Source organism: Spermophilus citellus (genome assembly GCF_964194105.1).
Source record: "Spermophilus citellus genome assembly, chromosome: 11".
Lineage (NCBI taxonomy): Eukaryota > Metazoa > Chordata > Mammalia > Rodentia > Sciuridae > Spermophilus > Spermophilus citellus.
The window spans coordinates 108,635,326-108,650,238 of record NC_138192.1 but is presented as its reverse complement, the minus strand read 5'-3'; the positions used below and the strand labels follow the sequence as shown (position 1 = coordinate 108,650,238).

The 14,913-nt window shown below is 38.5% G+C and overlaps 1 protein-coding gene across 2 annotated transcripts in view; it reads left to right on the top strand.

Annotated features, from left to right (window-relative positions):
- The window catches only part of PLEKHM3 (pleckstrin homology domain containing M3), a 177,876-nt gene that overhangs the window by 9,830 nt on the left and 153,133 nt on the right, over positions 1–14,913 (top strand). For both annotated transcript variants that reach the window (XR_014018029.1, XM_081261430.1), the window contains exon 2: positions 8,491–9,407. Coding sequence is in view for 1 of the 2 variants with exons in the window: in XM_081261430.1 (XP_081117556.1) it covers positions 8,795–9,407 (613 nt within the window). In the remaining variant the exon portion in view is untranslated. The remainder of the gene's footprint in view (positions 1–8,490; positions 9,408–14,913) is intronic.

Sequence of the window (14,913 nt, the reverse complement as noted above, 5' to 3'; positions counted from 1 at the left end):
TGAGATTATCTCTGTTTACATATCATTGTCACTTAATTCTCTTTCTTTTCCTTTGATTAGTAGTTTTGTCTCCCCATAACACCTTTTGTATACTTTTGCTGAGGCACTTTTAAAAATTTTTATATTTATTTATTTTTTAATTTTTAAATTTATCTTTATTTATTTATATGTGGTGCTGAGAATTGAACCCATTGCCTCACACATGACAGGCAAGTGAGCTATTGCTGAGCCATAGCCCCAGCCTGCTAAGGCCCTTTTTATATTTGTTTTTGTGTCTATTCCCCACTAGCTATTAATTACTTCAAGGGCAGGAGCTGTGTTTTGTGTCTCTAGTATTTAAGTAATGTTTGGGTACCTGATCCATCCTTTGTAAATACTAGTTGAGTAAGAATAGTTGTATATTTAGGAATCAGCTCACTTCTAACAGAAATAATAATTATTTTAGATTTTGCAAAGAACTTCCACATGCATGACCTACATTTGTGCTTCTCAACTCTCTAAGGAAGATGGGAGCAAGTGTTGGCAGGATTTCCATTTTACACCGGAGGGCCAACAAGCTCTGAATTGGCCTGACTTGCTGGATGTCATTCATCTTAGAAGACAGTGCTGGGACATGGACCCTCTCCTGGTATTAAAAATTTTGTTTTGCCCATTGCCACACCTTTGTCCCACTGAACAAACTCAGTATTAGCCTGGGCAGCTCATGTGTTGGGTTCGACCTACTTACTCCCTGTTCTATCACCAGGGCGCCTGTGAGATTTAAGGTGATTTAAAAAATAATTGAACTTGGGTGGCCCACAAGACTCAGTAATTAGACAGGGATTTCAAGAACTTCTTTTTCTTCCCCATGGGCCTTTACCGACAATAGATGAATCATCTTGGTCTCTCTTTCATCATCTTTGAAATAGTCCTATTACTTTACCTACCTCTCTCTTTTGAGATTACTACAAGTATTTATTAAGAAGCTTATCAAGCACTTTATAAACCATACTCTAAAGCATGCCTGTGAAAAATGAGTATTCTCAGTAAAACCAAGTGATTTTCCCATAGGTTAACTTTGAGGGGTTACATGAGAAAAGTGAATGAAATTCAATCCTGTATTGGTTTTGGAAACAGAAACCCATTTTCCTGGTTCAAGTAGAAGATTCTAAGTAGTTACATGGGCTGATAGATATCTTTAAATCTGAAGCTACTTCCCTAACTCTTTTAGGGGAGCTCAGATCTTGGGTTCTCACTGCACCTCCTTGTTATATTCCCGGTTGTGGTCTGTCACACATTCACCCTGTGCCAGCTAACTTGGCTCCAGTGGTACTTAGGTACACCCAGCTAGTTATTTCTGTTGCAGTCTAGAAACGTGGTTTTTACAATGGAAGTTTTCACCCTGGTCGTAGGATGAGGTTTCCCCTGTTTGCTTTGAACTTACCATTCCCTTCCAGGGAGGCAGAGGGAGATGGAAAGCATCAGTCTGCATTTTTAGTCTACATAACTGAACTTTGTTTCTGTGTGTTTTGTTTGTAAGAGCAGGACACATTGGAGTACTGGTGGTTTTATGGAAATGGGCTTCCCAACCAGAAGCTTTTGGTTTTCCAATTCAGTGGTTGACATAGGGTTGTAATAACACTGCTGCTTTTGGTAGCAAAGCAGCCTGAGATTTGAAAAACCATGCTTATTTTAGCTTGGTTTTTGGGAAAACATCTTGGGGCATCAAATATCTCAATGAATTTGCAGGTGGAAAACAATAAACATGTGCTGAGATGTATTGAAAAAGGCTTTGAATTGATTGAAGTTATTTCAAAGGGAACATCTTATTACCCCAGTCAAAAGAGCTGGAGTTTTATGTCACTGGCAAATGAGACCCACCAAGTTGCCTGATGTTGTAGTGGGTCACAAAATAATTTCTAAGTTCTGTAATAGCTGCTTTTGTTTCTATGAAAGTTCTGAGTGTAGTCTTTGCCACCTGACTTTTGTTATATTATTTTTCAATCCTGGTTTTAATAGCTAGGAAGCTTTTTCTACTAAGAAAAAAAATTAAAAGCTTGAATCAATATAATGTCTTAGAAAGTATGTCAAATTTTACTTAAGCGAACTTGCAAAGAATTCAAATATACCTTTGCCAGAAAACTATAGTTTTACATATCTTTATATATCTTTACAGATTTCATGCTCTGAAAATTTTGTTCTTTATGCTCTCTATCCAATTATTTATTCAACAAATATTTACTGAATATTCATTATGTACTAGCCACAGTTTTAGGCCCAGTGAGGGTTATAAAAATAGAATAGAGCTGAATTGCTGCTCTCAAGTTGCTGTAAATTCAGTAGGGTAAGTGTGTGACCTTAGTCAAGGTAGCCCCAGTTAAGCCTTGGTTTCCTCATTTGTAAAGTGGGAATTACAGTGCCCACATTACACGTCCTGACACTTAGAGATATAAAGTATCATGCCACATACCTGGACCAAAATAGGATTTTGATAAATATGGTTATCATCATCATTATCTCAGAAAGAGGATAGGGCATGAATGTATGTTGTGGAGGTGGTACTAAGATATTCTGTGGCAGTTTTAAAAAAGAAGAGATCATTTTAGAATCAGGAGTAAAAAAAGAAAAAAAAAGTTTGCAGAAGAGTTGGTGTTTGAGCTGGGCCTTGAGGAGTGGATAGAATTTTAGTAGGTGGAAGTGGGGCAGGGAAGCTCAGTGATAACTGCTGGCAAAGGCTTAGAGTTGGAAAAGCATAAAAGTTAGCATTATCATTCCAGCTGGGAGAAAAAGAGAAGTGCAAAGTTGGACAGGCAAGCTGAACCAAGGTTGAGGATGGCCTAGAATGCCAAGTTGAAGATTTGAACCTTATCATTAATGGAAGTTTCTTTGAACTTTTTGTTTTTGTTGCTGTTTCCCCAGTGCCTAGAACAGTACCCATCCCATAGTGGTCACTCAGCAAATATTTACTGAATAAATAATTGAGGGTGATTTTAGACACATTAGGTTTAATTTTGCCATGAAGGAGGGCAAATAGAAATGCCCTACAAATAATTGGGAACACAGGGCCACATGCCAGGTCTGAGATTGAGGCTGATGGTAGAAATTTGGGTGACATGAATATAGAAGTCATTATTGAAATTGCACTTTTGGTTTCATTGACTTAAGGAGAACATGTAGCTTCAGCTTTAGAGAAGAGAGCTCAGGCAATGCCCACATTTCATTAGGAGAGCAGCAATAAAAGGAAGAATACAGAGATTAAGACTGAGTGAGTAGAAAGAAGAGGAAACCTACGACTATAGTGCCCATGAAACTCTGGGAGGAAACTTTTAAGGAGGGTTCATTAACAGTGTCAAAGATAGTAAGAACTTTGAAAAACTGTAGTGGCTATATAAAAATGAGGTCACTAGATAGCTGTGAAAGAGAAGTTCAATGGAGTGGGGTCTTATGACAGTAGTAAGGTGTCCCTGGGGCTGGCCAGTGGTAGGCTTACTTGCTCTCTTTTCCTTCTTCTTCCTCCTCTTCTTCTTTCTCCTCTTCTTCTTCATTAGCATTTCTTGCTGTTCACTTTTGGAGCATGTATTTAAAGAGACAGTATGACCAAACTATATATGTAGTCTTGATTCCAATTTAATACTGGCTAAAAAAATCGTTGTTAGTTTGCTTTCCCTGAGTCATGATATTATGACTGATTTTTCTTTTCCATATTTGTCAGAATTTTCCAGAATTTCTATGAATACTTATTACATTTAGAACAGGAAAAAATACTATATAAATTATTTGAATGAATGGGATGTTCAAAAAAATAGCATAGCAATAGTCTTATCATTTGTTGGAATTTGAATACACTACAGCCATTTAGTGTTTCCTCTAAACGTATAAAAGTGGGATGCCATCTGTGTTTCTAGTTGTCCATCTCATCTGAAAGCCCCCTGAGCTCTTCATATGAGGTCTGCTCCAGCACCACTTCCTAATCTGCTTGTGGCATGGCTGTGCACCATTAGTATACTTACATTGTCTTTATGACGAAACACCATGAAAAATCATAACCTCATGGTCCAGAGAGGTCATATTACTAAAGTCAGATCCTCTTTTGGTGGGACCATCATATTATGCATCTCAGAAATTTCTTAGTCAACCACAACTTTAACGGACGTAAAGAATGTGAGAACCATGAGTGCTGACTGCCCTGTGACCACCCTTTGTTCTGATTTTTGAAAATGGATTAGCAGAAACAAGTTATCATAGGTATCTTTGGCACTGCTTTTTTCTGTTCATTCCAGCTGCTTCTAAAACTACATGGCCTCAGATACCTCCAGCATTCATTAAATTCTCATTACAAGTCATTTGGGCAAGGAAAGAAGTCAGCGTTTTTACCAGTGAGCTCAGGAGAACATGGCATTTCTGTGTGGGAGGGCTGTCTGCTCCACCTCTGTGTGGGAGGGATGCTGTATTCATCCTGTTAATTAGCCATGCCTTCTGAGCATGTAAGGAAGATTGTCTTGTTAGAAAATAGCAATAAGCTGATTTCCTATGCGGTTACATTTTGATACATGCATGGGATTCTTGGGGTTGAGCTCTTTTATTACTGTGTTGACAGATGGACCTCAGTTTCTCAACTATATTAAACAGGAGATATATTTCCCTTTATAAAAAGGGTATTCTATATAAATATAAGATAAAATATCTATAGGTCACAGATTTGGCTGAGAAGTAGTGTTCTATAAGAAGCCAGTTGCTGACTTTGCTTCCTCAGGCAGATGAATCTAGCGAGAAATCAAGAGCACATGGTTGTCGAGTCAAGTCCAATGGAGTGCTCCATACTTATATTGCAATTTGCATTTTTAAAGGCATACTAGAATAGCTACCTAGTGAATGATCCACATGCAAAGCAATTTGATATTAGCAACTTTGTTGGAAACAGGTAGTTGAGTTAGGCACCCAGAGGTTAAAAGGTTTGCTAGAGGCTACCCAGCAAGTGTTTGGTTGAGCCAAATTTAGAACACAGTTCAATTGGCTCCTTTGCATTGATGCACACCACCCTGTACCCACACACTGATGTTCACTTTGTCAGAGGAAGGATCACTTAATATTTTAACCTGTCTGAATATGTTGTTTTTTTTTTTAATTAGCTGATTCAAAACCAAATGAGGCAGGCTAGTAAGAGGTATTCAATTACAGAGACTAAACTCTATTTAAGGGCAATAGAGCCCAGGAAAAGATGATGCCTGATAGCAAAAACAAAACAAAATGAAGAAGTTTGGAAAACCGAGCCCAAGGGATGAAAACAGATTGTGTGGGAGGATGAATAAGGCAGGGTGCCTGCACAGAGCTCAGAGTGGGGTCTAGAGAAATTGTCCCATCATTTCAGTACAATATGGCAAACCCAGAGTGCCAGGAGAGCCTGGACAAATAGGAAATAGAAAAGATTCCCCAACCTGAACAAAAGCACAGAGGAGTAGAACAGTGAGGTGGCAGTGGGGTGGGGGGATAGTCCAGGAAGGGTCATGAGTGCCATGCAAAGGAATAACAAAGTGTGTGTCATCTATTTAATGCCTTTACATGTGTGCCAGACACTGTTCTGTATACTTGGGATACCTTGGTGAAGAAAATGAGCTTAAATTCCTGGACTTGTAGAGCTTATGTTTTTGTGGGGAGAGAAAAACACTAAATAGTAAGTAAGTAAATTAAGTGATATGATGGAAGGTGGTAAATGCTTAAGGAAAAAGGGCACCTCAAGCCAGGTGATCAAGGTTAACATGAACAGTAGTAATAGTCACGTTGATAATATGTCATCATGATATATGATGAGAATGGCGCTTCACTCTGCGGTCTTCCTCTCCAAAACATAGCTCTGGTCTAATCATGAGAAAAACATCAAATAGATCCCACAAGGCAGACATTCTATAAGATATCTTACCAGTTTTCCTCAAAACTGCAAGGTCCTCAAAAACAAGCAAAGTCTCAGAAACTGTCACAGCCAAGAGGAGGCTAAAGATACATGACAACTAAATGTCATGTGTTGTCCTGTATAGGATTCTGGAACAAAAAAAGGACATTAGGTGAAATTGAGAGAACTGAAATAAAGTATGGGTTTTAGTTAATTCTAATGTGTCACTATTGGTTCATTTATTGTACAAATGCGCCATACCAATGCAAGATGTTATATAAAGGAAACTGGGTGTGAGGTATATAACGACGCTCTAATATATTTGTAATAATTCTGCAGATCTAAAACTCTTTCAAGATGAAAAATTTATAAAAACAACAACAGCAAAAAAAAAAAAAAATGCAGAGTAAATGAGATCAAGAATCCAGGGCAGAGCTGGGGATGTAGTTCAGTGTAGAGAAGTTGCCTAGCAGAGCTATGGATTTGCTCCTCAACATTACTTGGGGTGGGGGAAAGAGTTCAGTATGGAGATGTTTTAGATTTAAATAGAATACTCAAGGGGCAAGCCTCATTGAGAAGGAGACATGAATAATCACTTTAAGAGAGAGTTGGCCATGTTGGTATTGGGGGAATAGTCAAAGACCTGAGGTGAGAACATGTTTCCCTGTTTAGGAATTAACACAATACCACTCACGGGACCTCTTAATCTCTCTGGGCCTCAGTGTCCTCTTCTGTGAAAGGCTGGGGTTGAAAGGATGATTTCCAAGGCTGCTTCCTGTTTAACAGTCTGTGATGTTGCCATGTGTGATACAAGAGTTCCAAGGCCTCAGTGCTGGCCATCAGCAGTTACTTGCTTCTAACCAGCCTGTGAATACCCAAGCAGAGAGCACAAAAAGTGTGTTCCTAGATATTTTGACAAAGTTTTAAAAACCCACCTACCTTGCAAGTATTTATTTTCTCTCTAGCATGGTTTAAAGATTGGATTTGAAACATGAGGTTAAAAAAAAAAGAAAAAAAGAGTATCTGGAATCTTTTAGGATTAACTTAATGCTCTGTATCTTAGTATCTCTTCTGTAAAATGGGAATCTTATATTTTGTATTCATTTGAACTTCTGGTAAAGAAAGAACTAGAAGTTTTAAGATTGATTGTTTATTTCTTTTTCATAGTCTCTGGTATATAAGATGCAATTGAAAAAATTCCAAGTTTCAAAATTACAGAAATACTAAAACCCTGTTACTCAATTCAAAAGTCTTAACTTTAGACTCGGGGGGAAAAAAAGGAAAAAACAAAAAGGAAAACAACAAAACCTCTTTGTATCTAGAAAAATTTTATGAAGTACCAACAATTCATATAAAAATATACAAAAGTAAATTCATCATAGTCATTATCACTTTACAAGAGGTTAACTAGTTTCTGTGAATCATATCCTTGATAAATCTAAAACAAAGGTTTATATATTCTAGTTTCATTTACATATGTTAATGTAGATTAGTGCTATTGATATAACTGTTTAATAACCTAAGTGCTAAAAATTAATTAGCCATAAACATTTTCACGTTTTGGGAAAAAAAGCATGTCTGTCTACCTTTGCAGCAACATGTAATGGTGTTACTGATTGACTAATTCTACTTGTTTATTCACAGTGAAAGAAAAACCTTTGGCTAGTTGTTTTGTTTATGTATTTGATTTTTGTAAAGGTACACAGGTATATGCAAATGTTGTGCACTTTTGCAAATGTGGCTAGTGTGACCAAGAGACTTTGATTTTACTAAATTTAAACTTAAATGGCCATATGTGCATGGTACTACTGTATTAGATTGCATCATTGTCAAGTTCTGCTCTATTTAACCTAATCTTGGAGATCTAGTGTTTCCCAGAGTTAGTTGGTTTTCCTGTAGGATTCTTTCTCCCCAGGCAGAGCTGTAAGGGGTCAAGGCTTGAGGTTTGAACTAAAGCCTGTGCTTAACCCATAGACGCCCCCAGGCTAGACCTGTACTCTGAGGCCAATCCTGGAAGCCTCAGGGAGTTTGGAGCCTGAAACCAGTTTCCAAGAAGACTGGAGGAATCCTGAAGTCTTGGAGTCATCATAGGGCATTATATACTCTCACCAGAGTCACAATAACATTCAGGTTTGATAAAAAGAGAGAGTTTCCTTCTCTACTTCCCTCTTGTACCTTTAAGCCCAGCAGATTATCAGTGCTTTCAAGGTTTGTAAAGCATTTACGACTGACTTTCAGACTAATTATGATAGAGTCCAATCACAGAAATGCTACTCTCTTTTGCTTACTATTTTAGGACAATGTATCAAAGCTTTTGCCAGGGTAGTCTTTTCACAACTACTTTCAAAGGTTTCTCTGTGTGAGTAAAAGCTATTGGCCTTATTTCTCCTTATGAAGAATTCCATCTTGCTCTGTGTAAGTTCTAGTACAAAGCAAGGAGTGATGTGTCCTCCTGACAGTGGAACTTTGTGTACATGTTGTCCCCTTTGTGTAAAGGGGACAACATGTACACAAAGTACATGGAAGGGTTGTAAAGATTGAAAAGTAATTGGGCAGATTTGAGTATTATAGTATTATAGTACTCTGAACCATGTACCAATGTTGTCCTATTTATTTTATTCCAGGAAATCAAGAATTGCCACTGCATTACTTTGACAAGCACTACCTGCTGTCTTCAAGAGATTTCACTGAAGAATAAGCTCAAAGAAACATCTCTCTCCCTATACCTCTGTTAGCTAGCAGATGTTTTCAATGACCAGGAAAACATCAATCACTCTTGAGCTTGGCCTGCTCTAGGCAACTGAACGAAGGTTCCTTCCAGTGGTTTTCATAGCTCTATTGCTGAAGCAACTCTCTTTGTTGGATGAATGTTCATGAAGCTCTTTCCTGAACTAGCTTAGGAGGCCTAGGCCTCTCGGAACCTGTGAAATGGAAGCTTTGGAAGTGGATGATATCAGCCCAGCATTAGAAGTTACTGAGGATTTCTTTAGTACTTTTGATAGCAAGCTAGAAAAGGCTGTTCAGCAAGCAGAAGTTTATGGGATTCAGGAAGTCCCTGAACTGGTGGGACATGAGGTACTCAGTAACATAACAGACAATGGTGCTATGAGAAATGTTGCCTCCCTGGGCAAGGGGGGCATGATCTGGGACCACTGTAAGAGCAAGCTCATAGAAACCAAAGCTCAAAATGTCTTCCCTGCCAAAGAACAGTTTGTGGTCCAGAGAGGGACAACTCCAGATAATCTTTCCTGGATGGAACAAAAGGAAGCATCAACCTTTAATTTTTTCAATATCTGTCAGCGTCGAAGGGATAGACCTCGTTCTGTGAATGACTTATTGGATGAAACTTCTACTTTCAAGCCAGGGCATGCTCGATCAAGGTCAGATATTACCCAAGTGGACTGGCGCATGATCCTCAAAACCATGCCTTTGCAGCAACAGCAGCAGCAGCAGCAACCTTCTCTTCCAGGTCCTCCCTTCACCAGGCCACCTTTTCTGTTGCCCTCTCCAAGTAAGGTAGAAGATGCCCAAGGAAATACTGGTATGTTTTTATATTTGAGGTTTATTGAACAATGTTAATTTTTTCCCTTTGTCTCTCTTGCATCTGCTTCAGGAGAATGTTACTGTCCAGTATCCACATCTGGCTTTCCTTATTGAAGTTCTCTCTTCCATTTACGTTTGCATTTTACCTTACCTCTAGTCAACAGTCCTAGTATCTTCTTAAAAGGCATTTAGCAAAAAGACACCTATGATTAATTCTTCCTTTCTAATCTTGTGCATTAAAATCAGAATAGTCTCATATTTAATGTATTTTCCTTTGAGTATTGTATGTTACTGTGTGTTCACATTAATAGCTGCTGATTGGTACACCTATTGGGCTGAACCTTGTGTTGTGATGGATTTGAAGACCTGTGAAGAAAACACAGTTTCTGCCCCCACAGTGCTTCTGCTCTAGCTGAAGGCTTCAGACACTAATGAAGACTCAAGAAGTTCCTCAGTAATGAGAGACGGTAGATGGTCAACTGAAATGTTTGTGGGGAAACATCTGCTTTACTTTATAGCTGAGTGAGTGGCAGGGACTATAGAGGACAGAGGAGGGAGAAGACAGTGTAGACAGTGCAGACCTCAGGCTATAGGGCCTTGAATTTCACTTCTCCTCACATTTTATACATATACATGTGCATGTGTAGGTAAAACTCACATACTTACACATGAAATTTCTCTTCTGTAAGTCCTAACAAAAATCTTTCCATTTTCTTTCAAGATAACCTCATTTATACAGACTATCCATTTTTATTCCTGATGATTCTTTAATCACTCTGCTTGACCCTTAATTTGGATGGCTTCTCCCCAATTAACAGGGTTTCTGTGTATGTGTGTACTTTACATTGTTTGATAGTTACTTTTATCTGTAGCATTGCTTGGCAGTCCATTGATACATTTTACATTATAATGTATAAAATTAGTTTGTAAGTGCAACCCGAGGCAAGGGTATAGTTTAATATGTATATTAAGGAAATGAGCTGTCCCTGCCACAGTGCTGCAGTTTCACATATAGTTCAAATTCATCCTTTTAAAATTCTTTCTTAGCCAGGTATGGTGGTGCATGCCTATAATCCCTGTGAGTCAGGAGGCTGAGGCACTAGGATCATAAGTTTGAGGCTAGCCTGGGCAGTTTGCAAGATCCCACCTCAAAATAAATTGATAGATAGATAGATAGATAAAAATAAATTACAATCAAATTCATGACTCGTAATTTCTTTCCTCCTCTCCTCAGTCTTCTTTACATCTAGCCAAGGGGGATGACCTTGGCAATAAAAGGAAAAGGACATTATAAAGCAATTATAAAGCAAGGATATGGTGACTGATCAGATAGTAGAGGAAAAGTGAGTTGCTAAGTCCCATTCATATCTAGCAGAATGATGGCTTTGCCTTTGAGCTGCTTGGGTGCCTGTAACACGTGCACTCTTTGATTAGAAAATAACCTCAGCTGTGTTTTTGTTTCTTAAAATTCATTTAGAATTTTATGACTAAGTCTCCTTGACCATTCTAAAACCCTGGCATAAGCCAAATTAAAAGGATGTCATATTTTCAACTTTATTTTTCCGATATTCTTCAGCTTTAAATTCAAGAACTAGACCTTACTTCTCTAAAGTCCTGAACTTTTCCTTGAGTATTTGACAAATATGATTATTATTCTTTAATTCTCAATTGAAAAAAAAAAAAGTCAAGGGAGAGGGAGGAGGGGAGGGAAAGAGGAAGTAGTGGGAATTGAAATGGAGCCAATTATGTTGTATAAATTTATGAATGTGTCAGAATGAACCCCACTATTATGTATAAGAATAATGCACTAATAAAAACTTTTACAAAGTTGCCTATAACTTTATATTAAAATAGATCTAGTGAGTGGTATTTTGAAACAAACTGTAACAAATGGCATTTGCAGGTATTTGTATAATACATTCTGGACACTTTGGGTCATCTACAAAGTAGACATCCGAAAGGAATCAGCAAACTTGAGCAAAGGACATACTGAGCTTCAGATCCATTTTTTCTGGCATGCTTTGGTGAGCAAGTAAGATAGGTCATGTTTTATTGCTCACTAGGTCAAGGGCAGGAGCAAGCAATGGCCAGTCATTCTTGGGCTGGGAATAAAGATAAGTTCTAGATTCATGGATGATCACCCTCTCCGGTGACTAGTTCTCACAAGCATTTGAGGAGAGATGTGCCAATATCTGGTGCATACTAGTCAAAATCAGCTAATATCATTGAGTAGAGTTTATTTCAAAATCTTTAAAATTAGCCATACAAACTGAAGAGAGGCTCCTTGTTTCCCCTGAGACATATCCCAAAAGCAGAGGGAGGTGGTGTAGTATCTTGGCTAGAACTGGAGATGAAGACCCATTACTTCTGAGTCAAGCCTGAGCTGCAGACTTCCATATCCAACTGCTTGGTTAACATCTGTGTTGGACTGTTCCACAGGCACCTCAAACATGTTTATATTATATCCCAAAATGTTTCATAATCTTATCATCTCCCACTTCTGCTGTTCTAAGAATTAACAAAATTTAATGAGAGACTGGGGGATCCTGAGAAGAAATGATATTTAGTGAAATGTATTTATTTTGATGTGATCAACTTGGTTTTGTGTCCAGCTCTGTCATTCTTATGGGCTTTATTACTACATGGTCTTATATTTTCTCCAGTTGATATTCATTTTTTATCCTGTCTTTTTCTGATCTCACTTTGAATAGTTTAAAGACATATCAGGAATGACTTTCCTTCTCCTTGTCCATCTCTTCTTCTTCTCCTACTTTGTATTATCCCCTCTTCTTCCTCCCATAACAAGTTCAGAGGTCTTTATTAAGTAGGACCTCAGTGTCTTCTGCCACCATTGATGATGAACAACTGGCTCTTGAGCCATATCAAGGTAAATGATGCTTTGGGCACAAAGCAGATTCTGTTCTGGTGTAATGAGGGCAGTGGGTAGCTGTGGGTGGTAGCAGCTATTTTGCTGTCTGAAGAAGACCTTATGATCAAACAAATAGCATTTTAGCTAAAAACACTGACTCTGAACTTAGATTGCTAGAGTTCCAAACCTTCTTCTAGTCCTTTCTAGTGGGGCAACATAAGACAGGTTTCTTAATATCTTTGTTGTTCACTTATTTTTTTCCATAAAATGTGGGCTAATAGTAATATACATTCAATTCTTGTGGACATTAAATAGGAGACATTAATACAGGAGAAACTGAGGCACACAAAAGCACTCTAGCTAGGCAAGGACTGTCTCCTGCATTTAGAATACTTACTAAAATACATGGCTACCGCAGAACTGGTCACAGTTCTTTGGGGGACTGGTGAATATGCAAAAGAGAGACTGTAACTTTGCCTTTCACACTCTTAAATATTAGTCACACAGAGAACTGAAGTGAACTGATCCCACAGATTTGGAAGCATAGAATAAGGGCCTTGGGTTTTGGCCCATCTTTGGGCCATCTTACTTAGAGGCCTGTGAATGCATTCTAGAGATTGTGTTGCCTCTGGCACAGGCAGACCCAAGGCTGACTCATTAAGAAGGAATGTTGCCTGGGCCCATTGAAGAAGGGTGCTGCCAGGGTGTCTGTGCAGGTCAGTGGGGGTGTGGCTTGAATCCAGTGTAATGACTGCTGTCTGCATTCCCTGAGAATAATTGGATAGTAAGGTCAACAGGTTAGGTCCTAAAGTGATGGGAGGAAAGACCTCAGGCAAGGTAGTAGCAGAGGCAGTTATTTCTAAAGAACCTCCAGGTAGGTGGTGGAGAGTAAAACTTCCTCAGGGTAAGCTCCTTTCCTTACTGAGAACCCAGTGTCTGACATGCCCTGGACAGCTGTTGACTGGGAATTACTTTGAGGGAGAGCCCTGATCCACCACCAAAATGGCTGATTTCTAGTTCTAGCACACCTTAATTAAAAAGACATACTCTTGATTAATATCCATACTTAACCCTCTTCCCCTCTGCATCATTGTCTGCTGTTCACTGAATATTGATACAACCACAGGTACTAGGAATTTCCCATAGGGTGGAGAAGGCAGAGTCCTAACATTACAGAATTACAATTCAAATATACACATACCTTTTAGGTAAGAACAACAACAACAAAATGAACATGGTGAATGTTAGATATGTTATATATTTGAAAGATAGGTTATAAACCCATACGAACATACACTTGTCTCTACAAATGAAGACACATTGTAGAGGAAGGTGAGGTTTTATGGAACTCAAAAGTGTCTTAACTCTACTCCTAACTAAGTAAGTTTGGAAAAACCACTTATCGAATGTTGCCTTTGGTTTACAAACCTACAAGGCAGTTAAATGATCTCCACAGTCCTGCCCAGCTCTAAAACTGTCTCTTTTAGGACATATTAGAATTGACCCATGGGGCTGGGGATGTGGCTCAAGCGGTAGCGCGCTCGCCTGGCATGCGTGCGGCCCAGGTTCGATCCTCAGCACCACATACCAACAAAGATGTTGTGTCCGCCGAGAACTAAAAAATAAATATTAAAAATTCTCTCTCTCTCTCTCACTCTCTCTCCTCTCTCACTCTCTCTTTAAAAAAAAAAAAAAAAAAAAAGACCCTGACTCATGGTTGTGTCGGAGCTAATTAGCAGTCAGATCTGTAACAAAAGATCAGGATGAAACATGGGTATGGTTGAAATTATTTAACACTGAAAATTTTCTGTGTGCCCTGTAACTCTACTTCTGGATTAACTGTAGTGGCAATTTTTAAAAATCAGAAATGTTAAAAGAAATCTTTTGCATTGTCTAGAGAGCTCTGAAATTCAACAAACTGTCAGAATCTAACTTACTTTCCCTCCCTGGCTATGTCCACATTTTCATCTGCTTGGCAAGCACCATAGTCACCCAGCTTCTGTTTCCATAGGTCTTACTCTCTGGTGACCTAGTACCATTCCTGTGCTTGTATTTTCTTGTTCTGAGTACTTCAGGAGAAGGTCTCAAGCAGAGATTTTCTTTAGGACTAGAAAAACCATGGCAATATAGTTTCTTTATCCTGGGTTTTATGTTACTGTGTTTCGGTTTCTTTTTTCCCTCCTGGTCTTTCACTTAAAAAAAAAAAAAAGCCAAATATGGGACTTAAACTAAAATGACTGCTATTTCAATTATGATGTTTCTAAAAAGACTTGGAATCAGTAGAGGTGGGAATATTCCTGTGGGCTTAAAATAAGTGAGGTCACCAGGACAAGGTTTCTTGCTGAATTTATGATTCACCATTCAACAAGATTAGTCAGTACAAAGAAGTTGCTAAAATAAGCTATAGGAAGTTGATTTTGTATGGTCATAGAGTCTCCCTGGGTTGCATTGTTGAATGTTGGCTTGTGGCAGCTCTCTGGAAACCCTCTATACTCATCGGCAGTCTGCATTCTGATTCCTAACACTTCTGTGTGGGAATTGTGAAAACAGTGTCTGATATTCTTTGTGGTTATTCTTTTAATGTCTTTTATCTTTTTTTTGGCTAAGGAAAACTATGGTTATTAATTTTACAAAC